Source organism: Ammospiza nelsoni, chromosome 14, assembly GCF_027579445.1.
Source record: "Ammospiza nelsoni isolate bAmmNel1 chromosome 14, bAmmNel1.pri, whole genome shotgun sequence".
Taxonomy (NCBI): Eukaryota; Metazoa; Chordata; class Aves; order Passeriformes; family Passerellidae; genus Ammospiza; species Ammospiza nelsoni.
Window position 1 is genome coordinate 14,982,482 of NC_080646.1, and position 16,702 is coordinate 14,999,183.

Sequence of the window (16,702 nt, forward strand, 5' to 3'; positions counted from 1 at the left end):
TTTGCAATTGGGAGTTCTTCTTTTTGTTAACGAGGTGATTAACGAGGTTCAGTTACATTTGCTGTCATCACTTGTATATTATCTCCACTTTCCACACTACCCAGAGCAATTACTTAGCTTTAAGATCCTGGTTTTCATTACTAGATTCCTATGAGAACTACAGAGTATGGGAACTATAAGCTCAAAACTGGAACTTTTCACAGCCCTGCGCCAATAATTGTGTTTTCATAAGGCAAACATGTTCAGTCAGAGTAGCAGTTGTGTTCAGAACAAGAGCAAAAAGGATCATTAGTCTTCTGCACAGTCAGCTGCATCACAGGATGCTGTCTTGTTTTGGTTGGACAAAGGCTGCTTTCCTATTCCAAATGAGTGTTGGGATTCACAAGGTTTCAATGTTAAAAACAAAAAAAACAAAAAAAATTTTAAAACCTTTGTATTTTTCAGGCCAGCTTCACTGCTTGCAACCTTGCTCTATTGCTGATTAATCTAGGAATGTCCTGTTTAATAAAGGAGGGCACGCACACAAATCTAATACTGGCCATTTGTACATCTGGCATTGGAAAAGTTTGCATGGATGAAAGACTGGCCCAGCAAGTCACCTGCAAACCATTTAAACAACACAGAAATGTTGTAAAACCTGCCCATGCAGGCACAGTTGTTTTAAAAAGAAATAAATAATTAGAAATACACTGGATGCCATGGGTATTGATTTAAGTGCATGAATTACAGAGATAAGGCTGCCCTTTCTAGACAAGATTCCAGTCACTGGGTTTCAAACTCAGTTAAAGAATCTCTTCAGTCTGGGATCTGGTGTTTGCTTCACATAGAAATGGGTATAATAATTTGGGCTCATATGTTTAGGTAATTACTGTAAATAGAACATAAATGCATTTTTGCTGTAGGGCTCTGTGTATGCATATTGTGCAGGCTTGTAGAGGCTTGTGAACAGTGCTATTTAATAACACTAGTATGGATGGGAAACAATTAACAGAAATAATGTTCAGCTTCAGCTGATGGCACTTGTATTTTAAATGGTAAAGGGTCTTTATTGTATTCTGGCTATTCTTTCTTTTCATACACTCTCCCTCTCCATATTACAAGAATGCCCATTGACTAAAGAACTATTTCACCTGCAGTGATGCTGGGGAGATGAAGAGATTATCATACCTTGAAAACTCTGTCTGTCTAGTGGAAAAATGGTAGCAGTGATCCAGAAGTGTATATTCCAGGAATCTTGATCTACGCTTGATGGTATTTAGCAGTGTCAGAGGAATAAAAACAAATAGGTAACAGTGATCCAAGACCAATATTAAAGTGCTCCTGATGGGCATATGCAAGAAGAAATAACCTCAATAAGGAGTCAAATTCCTAAAAGGGCATAATTTTTCTCTCTGCCACCTCATTCTGGATGTCTTTAAAACTCTTTCTTGCCCACCTGGCAATGCTGCCATTTCTTGGTTTCAGTGTTTATTTCTTTTTGCTTCCTATGCTTTGTGTTTTCAGCTTTCTGTCTTCCTGCTTAGCTGCCTGTTCTCCCACACTTTCAGCTCCATCGACAAGAAATTTCTTCCTTCTCCCCAGAAGAAGGGAAATACAAATATATCTATATTTCTGCTCAATCCCAGTCTTTTCTTGTTTATCAGTTTTTCCTTTCTTTTTTCAGGTTGCTGAGCCCGATTCCTACCAGGCCTAAGTGAGCGTAACTTCCCTGGGGCTACGCTGACTTAGACCAGCTCAACTCTCACCTGAGGATTTCTTTTTCTTTCACTACTTTCAGCCTATTGCCCCATGATCTGCAGTTCCCCTTTGCTCTGCTGCACCCAGAAATCTGATTAACTTCATTTTCTCTTGCTTGTTAATGCTGGATTTGTGCTTTTTCCTTTTGGTTTTCACTGATGCATCTTCTCTTAGCGGGGTTGTACCAAGTTGGAAGTTTGACAGCAGCAGCAAAGATACCAGTCCTCAAAGCTGAGGAAGTTTTAATTATTGTGCTGATAGTTTTACTGTGTTCTGCAGTATTCAGGAGCTCTGTAGGCTCTCCTGTAACAAGAAGAGGCAATAGGGAACAGCCTCCTTGGATGTCATTAGGTTATCATTAGCGCAATCAGTTCTGTGATTCCTGTGCTGTGTTCTTGTCTCAGAAATTAATCCATTGGAATGGTAATTTTTGCAAATTCAAAGAATTCCAATTTATTGCTTAGCAACATAAGGCAGGTGTAACAGTCTCAAGAAAATTTGCAGCAATGATTCTGTGATTTTGTGCTTTGTTGATGACTTTTGCATACAGCAAGTGTCTTGATTCCTACAGGCAAGCTGATGTATTTTACTGGAAACTGCTGTCTTCTGACAGCCCAGCCTTCAGGAAAAACATCCTAAAAACACAAACACAAGCTGTCCAGTAGTAAGCACAGTTTAAATTTTCCAGTGAATATGAAGAAGTGTTTTTTGGTTTAAAAACAGTCCTACCCAACAAATATTTTATTTCATGTGCTAACGGAAAAAATACAGCAAAATACTTCCAAGTAGTTTTATTACTTTATATTTTATTATATATTTTTTCTGGATTGTTCCTTGTTTGAGTTAACTGTTTTAGAAAGTACCCCAAAATTTTCATTTCACTTTAGCCTTTCTCACTGTGCTAAGTATGTGCATTTGCCCATGCAAAGAAGCCCTACCAATTGTACTAAAGCTGCAAGAGAAAGTGATACCATGGCTAAAGATTGAAAAGGCATTTGTTGTGTTTCACTAGAGAGTTTAAGGCTGCACTCCATTACAGGGCTTCCCAGAATTGTTCTTTCTATGTGCACACCCCTCCAGGAAATAAATGTGAATCAAATCGGATCAGATCAAGGCTCTGTAATGTGAAGAAACCGCTCTTAATAACCAAACTGTCACTTCCATGATATTTCATTTGTTGCCTGAGGCAGTTTCAGTTTGCATCTTGTGTGATGAATGGCTGCTGTGAAAATGCACCCTGTTTTCTTCCAAAGGTAGCTGCCTGGATTAAAATAAGAAATACAAAATATTACAGCCACTGTGGCCAGGATAAAGCATTAATTACACCTATTCCAGTCCTCCTTCCACTCCTGATATGTTTATACACTTCTTATCCTAGAAGTGCTGGCACTGATATCAATGAGCGTGTTCTGATTTTATCACCATCACTGTTACTAGCTGTTCATGTTGTGTGATACCTAAAACCATCTGTTATTTTGTAAAGAAAATAAGGTAACGATGACACATGCAAGCTGTAATGTTTAATTACTGTTTTCATCAGTCCTAGTGATAATTCAGCATGTCATTATCTTAATAGGCTGTAGTTAATATTTCTACTCAAACACCTCACAGAAACCATCTCTCTATGAGGGTAAAATTTTGCTGGCATTGTTTAACCCCCATATTCTGGTGAAATAGTAATAAAAAACCTGTAGAGTGAAGCTTAAGTGAGAATTGATCTTACATTATAACATATAACTTTTAATTTAATCTAATCAAAACTTAAATAATCCTTTTTTGGGCACAAACCTCACTTAAGGTAGTGTAAAACCCAGATGACATTCCCTTTAGAAATATGCATTGGGGATGATGTACATCCATAGAAAAATCCTAAATGTAAATATGGTTGCATAAATACTCCCCTCACACCCACCATAAATGCACACCTTAGGTCAGGAAATCTGACATTTATAACAAATGTACAATTTTTCATCAAACACTTTATTGGTAGAATAGGAATATTTAATATTTAAGACTAAAATATGGTAAGTACTTCAAAAAAGATATGACAGAGCAATGCCCATGAGGTTCCTGTGATGGTTCTAGGAACAGCAACTGGAAACAACTGAGCAGAAAAATCTGAATGCATTTTCCTTATCAAAATATTTTCTGTCTCATAATTTCCCTTTAAGATCAGGGACAAATTAGAAGAGTCAACCATAGTCCTTCTGTTCTTGTAGACAATTAGAGTCTACATTTTCCTTCAGCAGATACTGATTCCAGTGTTTTAGCAAAGGAAAACAGTAACCTGTCCAGGAGGACAGCTAATTGAAGACAGAATTATAGACCCAAGCATTTTGCACAGAACTTTCACTCAGGATAACATGCCAGTATTTAATTATATGCAATTAGAAATTTCTATTTCCCATTCTCAAAAATCAGCAGATTTTTATAAATGACTGAAATGAGAATAATGAACTCTGGAGTCTCCAAAGGACTGATTTTGGAGTTATACAGTGCATGTAATAAATGTGATATGAAGACAGAGGTAATTACATGCAGATACAGGAAGAACTCAGATAAGTTTCCCTTGGAGCACCAGGCACACACTGATACAAGGCACTTGTGGTTGATAAGCTGTAATTGCTGAGCAGTGGCTTCCAGCAGTGGCATTTCCATGGGGTCAGTGGTGCTGGGCAGGGTGTGCAGAGCACAGAATCTCTTTGCTGATGTTCAGTGGGCAGGTCCCACAGCTGGAGTCCTGGTGCAGAGCTGTCAGTCTGACATGCCCTGGGCAGAAGGATGGACCACATGAGGACAGTTCCAATAGAGAATTATATTGACAGGTCTTACCTGCTCTTTCTTCAGTTCCTTAACTGGGTCTCCTCCATCAGGTTTTACCTCAGTGTACTCAGAATATCCAGAACATGGATAATACCTTCTGATCACTTCAGTGACCGACTTACGGACAGCCTTTCAGTGAAGAGCTGGAAAATCGATCTGACAAAAAGAGAATGAGTTTTACGATTTTACACATGTCTATGTAATGGTGTTTATTCCACCTGGAAAAGTCAAACACTGAGAGATGTGTTATTCTTCACTGGGCAGGGATGGCTGATGTGTCTGGCTGCAGGCTGGGAGCTGGCAGAGGTCACTGGTGTCCAGCCCCATTGTTGGCTGTGTGGAATTTTCAGTACTGTGGCAATGAACCCGTGAGCATAACTGCATTTTCAAAAACTTTTACCTCTTCTGGAAGAGGGGTACTTCTAGCATTTGTGCTTCTAATTCTCTGCTTCCTAACAACTTGCTAATGCTGCCATGGCAAACTTCTGTATTGAATGCAGGTCCAACAGTGGGTTTACAAGATTTTACAGCTTTCCTGTTTACCCTGCTGCAACCAGGCAGAGAGAATGTTTTACTCTTCCCTCATAGCTGCAGACAAAATAAGTAGTGCTCACTATGAGGGCTGTTTAAATCAGGCTGTTCCACTCTGTCCAAGTCAGACATGCCCAATGAGAGCACACTGAGTTCTGTGGTCAGTGTGTGCTCTGTTCCACATTGCTTTGGCACAAGCACTGGGCTGTGTGATGCCCTTACAGTACCAGACACGTTTCACACACTAAAGTAAGGCTAAGGATGAGGAAATACCTGTCTGTGTGAGTGTAATAGTCTGAATGCCAAGCTTCAAACATAAGATCAGCTGTTTCCTAAAAGACCATGAACTCCAGATCTGTTTCATTGCCTGTCAGATTTCTGAAAGCTCCCAGCATCCAACAGCTCCAGGAGGGTAACAGAAATGGTTGAGTCTTCTGGATTTCCACAGTCACGGGCTTTCTATTTCTTTCCAGTAAATATGTTTCAAGTACCTGTTGATAGCTATAAATTTTTGCTAAGCTTTTAATGCAGTTGGATATTTAGCATTTACCAGAAATGCTATATGCTGTTGATCTTTGTCTGCAAACATTTTCTATCCGTAGCTTCTGCAGTGGCCATCAGTTCAATCCCAAGGCTGGCTGGGAGTCCCACTGTGTGAGCTGTTCCGTGGTGTGAGCTGCAGTTTTTGACATGATATTGAGTGCAATTTGATCCTGTTTATCCTGATCACTGAACAGCCACCCCCATTTTCTGCTTGGCAGTTCTTGTTGTTGTCTGTCCTGTTTGCCATCAGTATCTGGAGACTGATTATTTGATAACAGCTGTCTTCTAATACCAGAAATGTGTGTTTCTGTCTGAAAGTATTTGTCAGTTTTTGCAGCTTTCTCAGCTCTGCATTTTATTACTGTCTTTTTTAACCTATGAAATTTGTATTAAGCTTTGCTGAAACCCTGCCAGACTTCACTATTTGAGAGTAACTCTTGAAGATATTTAAAATACATTTTCCTGTAGAAAGAATGAGCTTTTGCAGACTAGCAGAGATCAGTAGACAACATAGAGTGGAATAAAATATGACTTAATTCCCACTTACTAGCTTTCAGTTGTTTTCTCAAGGATGTCTGTTCTTTGTGGTAATCCCTTATATTTGCTATTGTTTCATTTCCTGCTAGTTTCCCTCTTACAGCCTTTTTCACTTTAATTTCTGTGCCTTCCAGCAGGATGATATCACACAGGTAAAGTGTTGTTTATAAACACCCCAAACATGTGTATTTCCATGTCCATCCTGCCGCTCGTTGTCAAGTGTCGGTCACAGTTCGTGCCCATGGTTTGTATGGCCAGACCTTGAAAGGGATGCAGAGAATTCTGCTGTTCAGCTGAGCTGCATCCAAGCATCAGATCTTTTCCTCCTGGAGCCACAGCCCCTTCTGCCCTGTGTGAAACCTCTCCCTTCTGTCGTGTCCCACACAGTGTGTGCTGGTGGTTCACCTGCTGTGCAATGCCCTGTGTTTGCCTGCCCCGTTCTGACAGGGGTGAGGGGATCCAGCTCCAGGGAACTCCAGCACTGAGGGAACAGAGCTGCAAGTTCTCTGGTGCAAACCAAAGCTTGGGGTCCATGGCAGCATGGAAACAGTCTGGGAGAAGGTCAAGGGAGTTGTAAATTAAAATGGTTTTGTTTCCAGATTGTAAAAATGACCCCAATTATCAACTGTTTTAGTAAGATGAGGGCAGTCCTGAGTCTGGTGGAGTCAAATACTGTACAAAAGATGACCCAGCATACGCAGATATTTGTTTTCATTATGATAAATGTTTACAGGTTTTAGGTAATTATGTTGATGTTTGTCTTGCTTCCTGTTTTCCTAAAAGATTCTTGCATGTATTTGAGATGGTAACAGACCGATGATTGCTTAGGGCAGAAGTCTGGAGTTTAATGGTTGGCATTCATCTTAGGTTACTCTTTAGGAAATGGCTGTTGAAAGATCAGATGAGTTTAGACCAAATGACTGCAAGAAAGTTGTGGGGTTTTTGGTTTTTTTCCCTGTAAGCCAAACAGAGAAATGTCTGATAGTACTTGGTGTGGCAGCTTCCCAACTCGCATGGAGGACGAAAGAGCATCAGACGTTTCACGTAACAAAGAGTAAATCAAACTGATGCCATGTCTCTGTTTCTCTGCTGTACCATGAGAGAATGCAACGGCTGGAAGTCCTTGGTTGGCTGTAGGATGTAAGGAAATAACAAATTCTGCAGAGGAGGTTCTTTATTAATAGTTATGTGTGGAAATATCTCTGGAGAGCCCAGCAGCCAATACTTCATTTGACAAATAGGTGGTACTGGTCCTCCTGACCCTCTGCTGTGCTGTGTTATCACAGCTCTGACCTTTCAAACAACATACATAGAGGGAGTGTAATAAAACTGAGATGTAACTCAAGCTTTAAAACGCAAAAGACCAGTGTAATATCTGTGATGTGGTAAATTCAGCAGAACTACACCAAGTTAAATTTCAAAAAGTGATAAATATAGAACTGTGATATTAAAAATGAAGGTAATTTACTTTGTATTTGCTGGATCTCCTAAGCATAAACATTTTGCCTTTTATTTTACTTCTTCCCAAATCTTTATCATGGATTTAAACAAAAAACAATGTAATGAGCCTACAGTACCATAACATAGGAGGTCTTGTTCCAGCCCAAAAAAGAAATGTGCCTTCAGCAGAGGTTCTTAGCAGGCTTGTTTTAGAAGGTAGGAGCTAAAGATAAGTAATTTACTGATCCAAGAAAAGTGATATGAGAGCAGAAGCTTGCCTGGAGAAGAAAACATTCTGTGGTTTTGGATTGTCTTTTAGTCCCCCTTTGATCCATGGGGACCAAATAGAGCCAGGTGTGGGTTGTGGGATCTTCAGGATAGTCCATATTTGATCTTGGATTAGTTCAGGCCTTTCCCAGAACACTTCTGATTGTTCCTGATATCAATGGTGTTGGAATGGCTTCTTTAGATCCCTGCTCTCCTGGAAGCTGATGAGGTCTCTGTCACAAAAGTTGATGTGCTTCTCAATATTATTACTTTTTATTGTGCAGTGTAGTTATTTGCTTTTGGGTTTTGAGATGTGTATATGGAATAAATGCTTTTCTTACTTTCATACCAGTGCTTATAAGCTTTATACCACATTTAAGTGTGCAGTGTCTGTATCACCAAACCACAAACAGCTATTAAGAATATTTCATTTTACAAGAATAATAAAGAATAGCTATAAACAGCCCCTTCATTGGAAGTGAAAAATGGGTGGGATATTTCCAGTTGTTTTATTCAAAATACAATGTCTATATAGTAGCCTGTTTCTAGGTAGTTTTATTTGGGGTTGTTTTGGGGGTTGGTATTGTGGTTTTTTTCTCTGCAAGTGCAAGGCAGTTCAGATTGGAAACAAAAACATGCAAATATTTATTTTAGCAGTTATATCTATTTTTCATCAGTTATTAAAATAGAATTGATTATGTGGGGCTACAATAAAACAATATTCAATGTAGAAATATTTCTTGAAAAGCCATTAAATTGTAAATGTCTGTGTCCTGCATCCCCAGACTGACCGACCTGGAGGCCCACAGCCTCTCTGCCTTTAGTAAAACCTTGTGCTGTATTTTGGCAATCTGATCACAAGTATTCTTATGCTCCCAGAAGTGCCTTTTTCATTTCAGCTTGGGTATTAATGAATTTGATATTGGTCAGGGTTGCTAATATTGACCTTTTATTAAAATTGTTGATATTGGTGATGATGTTTCTACCATCTGAAGGAACTTTACCTGTTCATTTCCAGTTTCTGCCACAGAGGCCACATTCTGCCAATCCTGACTGCATGACTCCACATGGGACTGTCCTGCACCAGACCTTGGATTTTGATGAGTTCATCCCACCAATCCCCCCCCCTCCCTACTACCCACCAGAGTACACCTGCACGCCCGTGGGGGAGGCACAGAGGTGATGCCCTGCCCTGCCCTTGCACTGGGCCTGAGCTCTGGGCCTGCAGCTCTTTCCAAGAACACAAACCCAAATCATCTCCTTCACTTACGTTGGGCTCTTCTTTGCCAGACAGATTGCATATGTTTCTTTGCAAACTTGTTAGGTTACATCTGGAAATATTTGTGTTAAAGCATTTCTGCAATAGAGAAATGACTGACCTTAACTAAGACAAGGATAACAATATCTGAGCTTTGAGCAAAGGTCCCTTTGCAAGCGATCCTTTCACAGTTAACATTATACATTTAAAGTTGAGTCTGAAATTTAATTTTTAAAGGAAATTATTGCAATTAATGTGTATTAATTTGGACCAGTTGAGGATGTTTATGATGGCAAAGCAGGCTGGTAAAGATGGCTGGCATCCTAAATAAAAAACAGTTGTTAAAGCTACCCTGTGAACCAGGGCTTCATTTCGGATGCCTTGTCTAATAAATTTCTTGAATGTAATTCTTTGTACTGCATTGGCTTTGAATTCAGAAAAGTATTTACATCACTGTGGTATAGGTAATAAATCAATGCCATTTCTTAATTGTTTGCTTGTTTATGGTTTTTTGTAGAAGTCTCCATTTGGACTTCCCTCATTCCCCATTTGGTGCTCTATATGAAGTAACCATTAATAGCCCAGGAATGCTGTATCCAAGTGAGCTGCCCCCTCCTTATGAGGCAGTGATTGGAGAGATGCCTGCCAGACAGGTGAGGAAAACCAAAGGAAATTCGTTATGTGGTCTTCACATTTTCATGGTGCAAAATAATTCTAGATAAACTTTTAAGAACAATCATTAGAAAATACTTTTATTCTTTAAAAACATTTTCCAGACCATTTTCTTTATAAGGGTTTAGCTAACAAATGTTACTTCCTATGCAGCAGCAGTGAGTAGTTCTCTATTGCTTAACCTTCTGATTGTTGCAGTTTGTAGTCATCAGCTTCTGCTGTTGTGTGGCAAGAAACTGCTACTCCTGAGAGTGCAGAACAGGTTTCAGCATCTTGCCTCTTCACCTCTGGCCACCTGAGCTCCAGAGCTGCTTGTTCTAATCACCAGAAGATGAGTGGTGACTTCATTTCTGATAGTGATAGTAATGTGGTTTCTTACCAGGAGTGAGTGCATATGAGCTTGGTGGTTGCTGTTCAGAGCTTGTGACAGGCTCTGTTCTCAGCACTGCAGCTCACTGGCAGCGAGAACCAAAGCCTGCAGTGACAGCCACAGATTTTTCTTGACAACAAAAGCCTGCTTGTATTTTTTGCAATTAGTGTCCCAGCTGAGCTAAGACAGTTTTGGGTCTACAATAAGAACAAAACGGAGACCTGAGTCCTTACATGCTGCAAATGCTCCCATAGAGCACAATACAGTAGGAACTGAAATAATGAGATTTATAAATCCCTCAAAGGCAGACTTGGCAATGGAAATCATGTCAGGGATTTAGCTACAAAAGTGCTTCTGGGAACCATTATGTAATAATGTCATAATTGTAAAACCTTTTACTGTGCATCAAGCAATAGGTTTTATTTGTTTTTAAATGGATTGAGGTCCTTAGAATTTTATTAAATTGTACCAAATTGGACTCGGTATTTCATGCGTTTTATAGGCAACAAATGTCAGTGCTAATTTAAGTGGTTGCATCCATGTAAAAATTGCTGTTGTCATCTGTACTGATTAGCAATTCCCATTTCATGACTATAAAAAAAGTGGTTTTCAGTGTTTTCCATGCAGAGTATTGACTGGGATATAGAAAAGATAAGAAAAAACAGATCAGGATTCTGGGTGAACCGAATCAATGACAGTGTTTTATAAGGTTTTCTAACCTGTAGGCTCTGCAGGCTTGTTAAAAGCACAGGTTTTCTTCCTTTTTTCCATTGATGGCTTAGTGACTGTCTGAGGATGTGGAATTCAATAAGGTTTTGTTACCCTTGGCTGTGCAGGAGCCTGCATGAAACCATGTGCTGTTCCTGTGTGAACCCAAACTCTGACCTGGCTTCAACATCACAGTGCTACCTGCTACAATTCAAACCCTGGTTCTCCTTCCCCCAGGAAAGAGAGTTAATCAATTCCAAATGCACAGAAAATACATTCAGCAATTATTCAGAGACAATGCAGAGTGTCAATAAATGTTTCAGCACAATCTTCCACAGATGTTTTCCAGTCAGTGATTAAGAAATTAAGTCAGTGATTATGAAAGTGCCTAGATTAGGAATTTATGAAAGCCCCTAGAATCCCTAGATTTTTAAAAAGAAACAAACACCACTAAAACATTACACCACTTCTTCCAAAAGGCAGTCAGTCTGAATTCTCTACAACAACAAAGAGCATTTGTGAACATTTCTTACTTTTCTAGTTGGTTCCCAGAACTTCCACGGTTAGGTCCCAGGAACAATCTGTGACTTCAAGTGACACCACATTTTACTTTTTACCACAGATGTGATACTCTGCTACAATCAAGAAAGATCCATTAAGAAATTTCCAGGGGAATTGTTTAAAAATTTCACTTTTGAAATTTTTGAGTGATTTCACATTTGCTTCCCAGTCCTCTATCCATCCATCTCTTGCTGAGTTAAAGTATTTCTGGTACTGTTCTTTGCTTGGAGTTGTATTTGCTAAACTTGAAATAATTTTTAAAAACAAAATTTGCATCAAAAGAAGTTTTCTGGTCACTGGATCATAGAGAGAGAGAGAGCTAGAGAGAGAGAGCGAGATAGATAAAGAAAGAAAACAGTGAGCACAGTAAGTTATGCACAAATATATGTGCTTTAATCTACACTGGCTTGTGAAATGGAAGCTCTTGCCCTAATAGCTTTAGACTAATTGTGTCACATCCAATTTTTTAGGCCAGACACAGATTAAGTGCTTGACAGAAAGGTTTGCACAGAGGTGACTGATGCTGATTTCTAGACTGTCACCAACCCTAATAAGCTCTACTAGTTAATTGTGGCCCTACAGACAGAAGTAGATATGATGCGTTGTGCTCAAGATGGTATCAGTTTCATTCCTTTCAAACTTTTTGTATTTTTTCTCTTTTTATTTTTGTTACCAGCTAGTTATTGGAATCATTTTTTGATTATGACATTTCCAAAGAACTGCAAAAAATCTATCAATATTGGTAATAAGGTCCAATCCAAAGTCTAATCAAATCAGTAGAAAGAAAATTTCCTAAATTTCAGGTATTTATGGATTCAGTATTTCCAGCAGGAATGAGTCTATATTTTGTTCACATGATTCTCAAAAGTGAAGGGAAGTTACCCCCTTAGATCCCCCCCTCAGAAAAAAGGTGAGTGGTAATAAATTCTGTGTCCATGGAGCAACCTCCACCAGGCTGGAGAGCACCTGGGTGGCAATGATGTTAAAGGGCTTCAAAACACATTAACAGGTAACATCCTCACAAATAACTAAGTGAAAATACTGCTCTTGTGCTTGCTTTTGTGGTTTCTGGTTTTCTCTCTCCTATTTTAGGGTGATGTGGTGAACAAAAAATCAAGCACAATATGAGAAAAGTAGACTGTAGAAAGAGAGATTGCTTTTACTCAACTCAGATATTAAGTTTAGTAGTGTGAGCCTGCAGCCCCAAGTGCCTGTGAATTCAAGATGAATTTACCTTGTAGATTCAGGAAAAATGTAAAATTGCATTGAGCTTGTGTCTTTGCCTAGCATTTGCTCCTGACCCAGAGATGTAAAATACTTTAAATAGCTTTCAGTCTGAATAGCAGCTCATATGAAAGTGCCTCAGCATTGTCAGGTGTGTCCTTCAGATCCTGAGCACTGCACTTTGCTTGGTGAGCTGCAGGTCAATGATCTCTTTCATTCCAAATGTTCATTTAGGTCACTGGTGCTGCTCAGCAAGTGTCTGAACCGAGCCTGGGGGAGAGGAACACAACCCCGGACTTCAGCACCCAAGGTGATCCTGGCTTTGCGTTTGTCTCCTTAGAGAGGGAAGTGGGAGCTTTGAGCACACTTTCTCTTCTCTTCTGCCCTTCCTAGTGGTGAAGGAATCATTTGCTTTCAGTTATTCATGGCAAGAAGGACCTTGTCACAGTCAGAGGCTGGGGCTGCAAGTGCAGAGCAGAGTTTTGCTAGACAGAGCTCTAGTCAAGCCCTTTGAGGTGGATCTGGGGACTGTTGTTTCTCTTCCAAGAGTTCTGCACATTCCTTGCAGCTTGTGTCTCATTGTCAGCAGCCATGGGGGCTTCCTGACCCTCACACTCCTCCTCCAAAGAGTAATTTCCTCCATGGCTTCCAGGAGCTGAATTGGAAGCTTGCTGCCTGAAGCACAGATGTTGGGGATGCAAGTAGATGAGGACAATATAGGGCCTGTTCATTTAAAGTTCAAAAGTCAGTATCAAGAACAGCACAAAAATGTCTTTGCTGAAGAACACTAGAAAGAAGTAAATTACTTCAATGTTTTTTACTTTGGCATTCTTCATCTGAGAGCTTTTGAGTTCTTATTGATAAAAGAACTTGAAGATTGCTCAATTTAAGTCAGTCTACAGAATATGGGGAGGGAGAAGATTGGGAGGGCAGGCAAGAAGTTTGTATTTTTCTCTGAATCTCTTGTTTTGCAGTTTCTGTGGAGAGCACCTCTTTGATGGTCTCTGAGGCTGTTGATGTCCCAGACCGTAGCTACTCCTCTGAAGATTTTTGTTCGCTGGAAGTTCAAGGATCTCTCCAGTCTGCAGATCTTTCTCCCTACTGCATAACCCCCAAGGGGGCTGCAGAGCAGAGCTGCAGTGCCCTGGATTGCCACCCTCGCTGCAGGTGTCACAGAACTCGCTCTGAGGGCTTTCCTGATGAGGGTGACAGCTCCCACAGCCCAGCCTCCACAGACACGTCCCAAGGACAGGAAAAGAGCTGTGCCCACGGCAGGTCCTTGGACTGTTCCTCAGGGAATTACAGCCCCTCAGAACAAGAACTGCAGAGTTCTGCTCAAGAGAGCAGTGCCACGCCGCCTTTGAAGCAGAAGAAAACCTGCTGTGTGGACTGTCACCAGCCTCCTGCCACTTTGCAGACCTCTCCCTGTTCTGGGCCAGCGAACACTTCAGCAGGTGGCCCCGAGGCTGCTGTCCAGCAGCAGCAGCAGCACCTCAGCAAGCCCCCAGCCCCAGCCATCGTCCGCTCCAGCAGTGCCCCCGTGTCCTGCTCCTCTGCCACCGAAGGTAGGTGTGGGACACAGGGCAGCAAAGCACTGGGATTGATTGGTGCAGCAACTGGTGCTGCTGGAAATTCCATGCAGTGTTCCTAAGAGGGTTGTCTTAGGTGTGAAAGCTTTAGCTCCTTGCATATTTCCTAAATTTGTAAAAATTTAAGAATGGAAATGGAAAAATTGACAGAGTGAAAATAATTTTGGCTTTTCTAAATTTCACCATTCTTTCTGCACTGCTCAGAAAACCATGTGTTGAGTAGCTTTTCCCACCTCTCTATTACTGTTCTACTGAGAGGCTAAACTGAGAAGTGCAATGGCAGCTGGGCTTTATTTAGGAGACTCCTCCTGGAGCTGTCACGCCTGTTGTACATCAGGATGTGATTCGTCAAGGTGACACTGACATTGGCAGTATTGGGGCATGTCACAGGCAGCCACTGTGACCAGTGGCAGCTCGGGGGTGTATGGTGAAAAGTTTTGAAGGACAAAGAAATGAACATGAGGCACATGACAAGATGATAAAGGAAAAGGAAAGCTTTTGGCTGTCGTGGATAAGTGTCTTCTGCTATGAATCTCCTTTTAGAAAAGTAGGGAGGAGGAGATGTTAGCTGAACAGTGTATCTTCATAAAAATATGCTTGTTAGTGAAAAAGAAAGGGTTGATTTAGTAGAGGATAGTAGCAGGAATGTGGAACTGTCTAAACCATTTGAAAGGGATCTAAGCTGTTTGGAGAGATTCAGAAGGGGAACCTGGAGAAGTGGCTTGAAAGTAAAGATTAAAAGCTTTTTACAATGTCGTGGGTTGTGCTGCTGCAAGATCTGTTCACCAGGCTTTGTAAGGGATCCAGAGGAAGAATTGTGACTAGCTCAGAGCAAAAGGAGACAAAATATTGAGATAACATATTCCATTTAGGATGATGTTTTGGTTCTATTGCACTTCTTGCATCTTTATAATATCATTTCAGAGACTTCATACTTAGCTCAATAATTGAATGTCTTTTACCTTTAGAAATGTAGCCTCTCCATCTGAGCCAGGAAAAGTGAATCTTTAATCTAGAAGTCTGCATTTATTTTATGACATTTACTCTGCTAGGACATATGTGCAATGAAGCTGCCAGTAAGCAGACAGTAAGTAGGAATTTCTGAGTCCTTTCTGCTGCTGCAAGTCAAGAAGAACAAACCCTTTCTCTTCTGGATCGGGCTCTGCAGGGTTCCAGACCTCTGCTCCATGTGCTCATGGAGCAGTGTTGGCTGTGGGCAGCCGTGCCCCCGTGCTCCAGCTGGCTCTGGACACCTGGTGGGACAGATGCCCTCCTTTCCTTCTTAATGTGTCCTAAATACATTTATCTTCTCTTCTGCAAAAGTGGCATTGAGGGACACCAGTTGGGCATTACTGAGATTAACTGGGCTGAGCAAAGACTGGAGTGAAGAGGCAGAGAAAGTTCCAGGGATGCTGACACCCAGGGGAGGGGGAGCAAGAGCAGGGACTCGGAGGGGCTGGGTGCTGACCTACAGAGACACTTCCTATCAAATCCTTCAGGGAAGGATTGACTTGAGTCTCTAGATGTATTTCTTCATGCATCTGTTTGGCAAAATAGTTTGAAATATTTTACTCTGTGAAGGTTTACATTGCATCCCCTTCCTCTACTTTTTATTGAACCTGATTTGGAAATCATAGGTGGTTTAGAATGAGCCCAATTCTAGTAACACATTCTGGCTGTTTGTAGCAGCCCTGAAGCATATTTTTCCTAAACTGTGACAAACAGCTGAAGCCCTTTACAGTCTTTGTAAGTTTCAAAAGGCATTTGATCGGGATTTTTCATGACTGACTGTTGATATTCACTGCAGGCTTTTCAAATACACCTATGGGACTGAATAACAGGCAAAGATAAAGGGAACCAACTGAGCTCCCTCAACCAACACACAAGAAAAAGTGCTTTGGGTTTTTTCAGTAACATACAGCTACTTTTAAAAATTGTCCTGGAGTAAAAGAACTGGTCAAGTGGATGTGACTTTATGAAAGACAGATCTGTAACTACACATTGTTAATACTAATAACTGTGGATTTTGGAGAACTGAGGCTGGAGGAGCTTTAGCCATGTTCTCAAAGAGGAAAATACAGTGATCAGATTGTAGCTGGGGCTTGGGTTTTTCTTAAGACACTGCCTTTCTACTATAAGAAAAAATTACTAATTAATTTTCTGCCTCACCTCCAAGCCAACATGAAGAGGTTTAGAAGCACAACCTTGACATTTACTGTGTAGATTTTTGTGAAATGGATTTTGAATTGCACCGCCCATAATTTGGAACAGAAATTATTTGACATGGGGATGGTGCATATGTACAACAGGACAGTGACACAACAGCAATGAGATCTAATGACACCAGTCTTTCAGGCCCTAAAACAGAATTCATTTGCTTCAGGCACATCTTGACCTGATGGGGTGTCTATATGGTATAGTCAAATAATTCTCCAACTAAAC

General features: G+C 40.6%; 1 protein-coding gene across 1 annotated transcript in view; it reads left to right on the forward strand.

Moving 5' to 3' along the window:
- The window catches only part of ENTREP2 (endosomal transmembrane epsin interactor 2), an 81,746-nt gene that overhangs the window by 61,863 nt on the left and 3,181 nt on the right, over positions 1–16,702 (forward strand). The window contains exons 6-10 of the mRNA XM_059482320.1: positions 6,306–6,323; positions 8,897–9,057; positions 9,654–9,789; positions 12,906–12,981; positions 13,646–14,236. Of these exons, the coding sequence (XP_059338303.1) occupies positions 6,306–6,323; positions 8,897–9,057; positions 9,654–9,789; positions 12,906–12,981; positions 13,646–14,236 (982 nt within the window). The remainder of the gene's footprint in view (positions 1–6,305; positions 6,324–8,896; positions 9,058–9,653; positions 9,790–12,905; positions 12,982–13,645; positions 14,237–16,702) is intronic.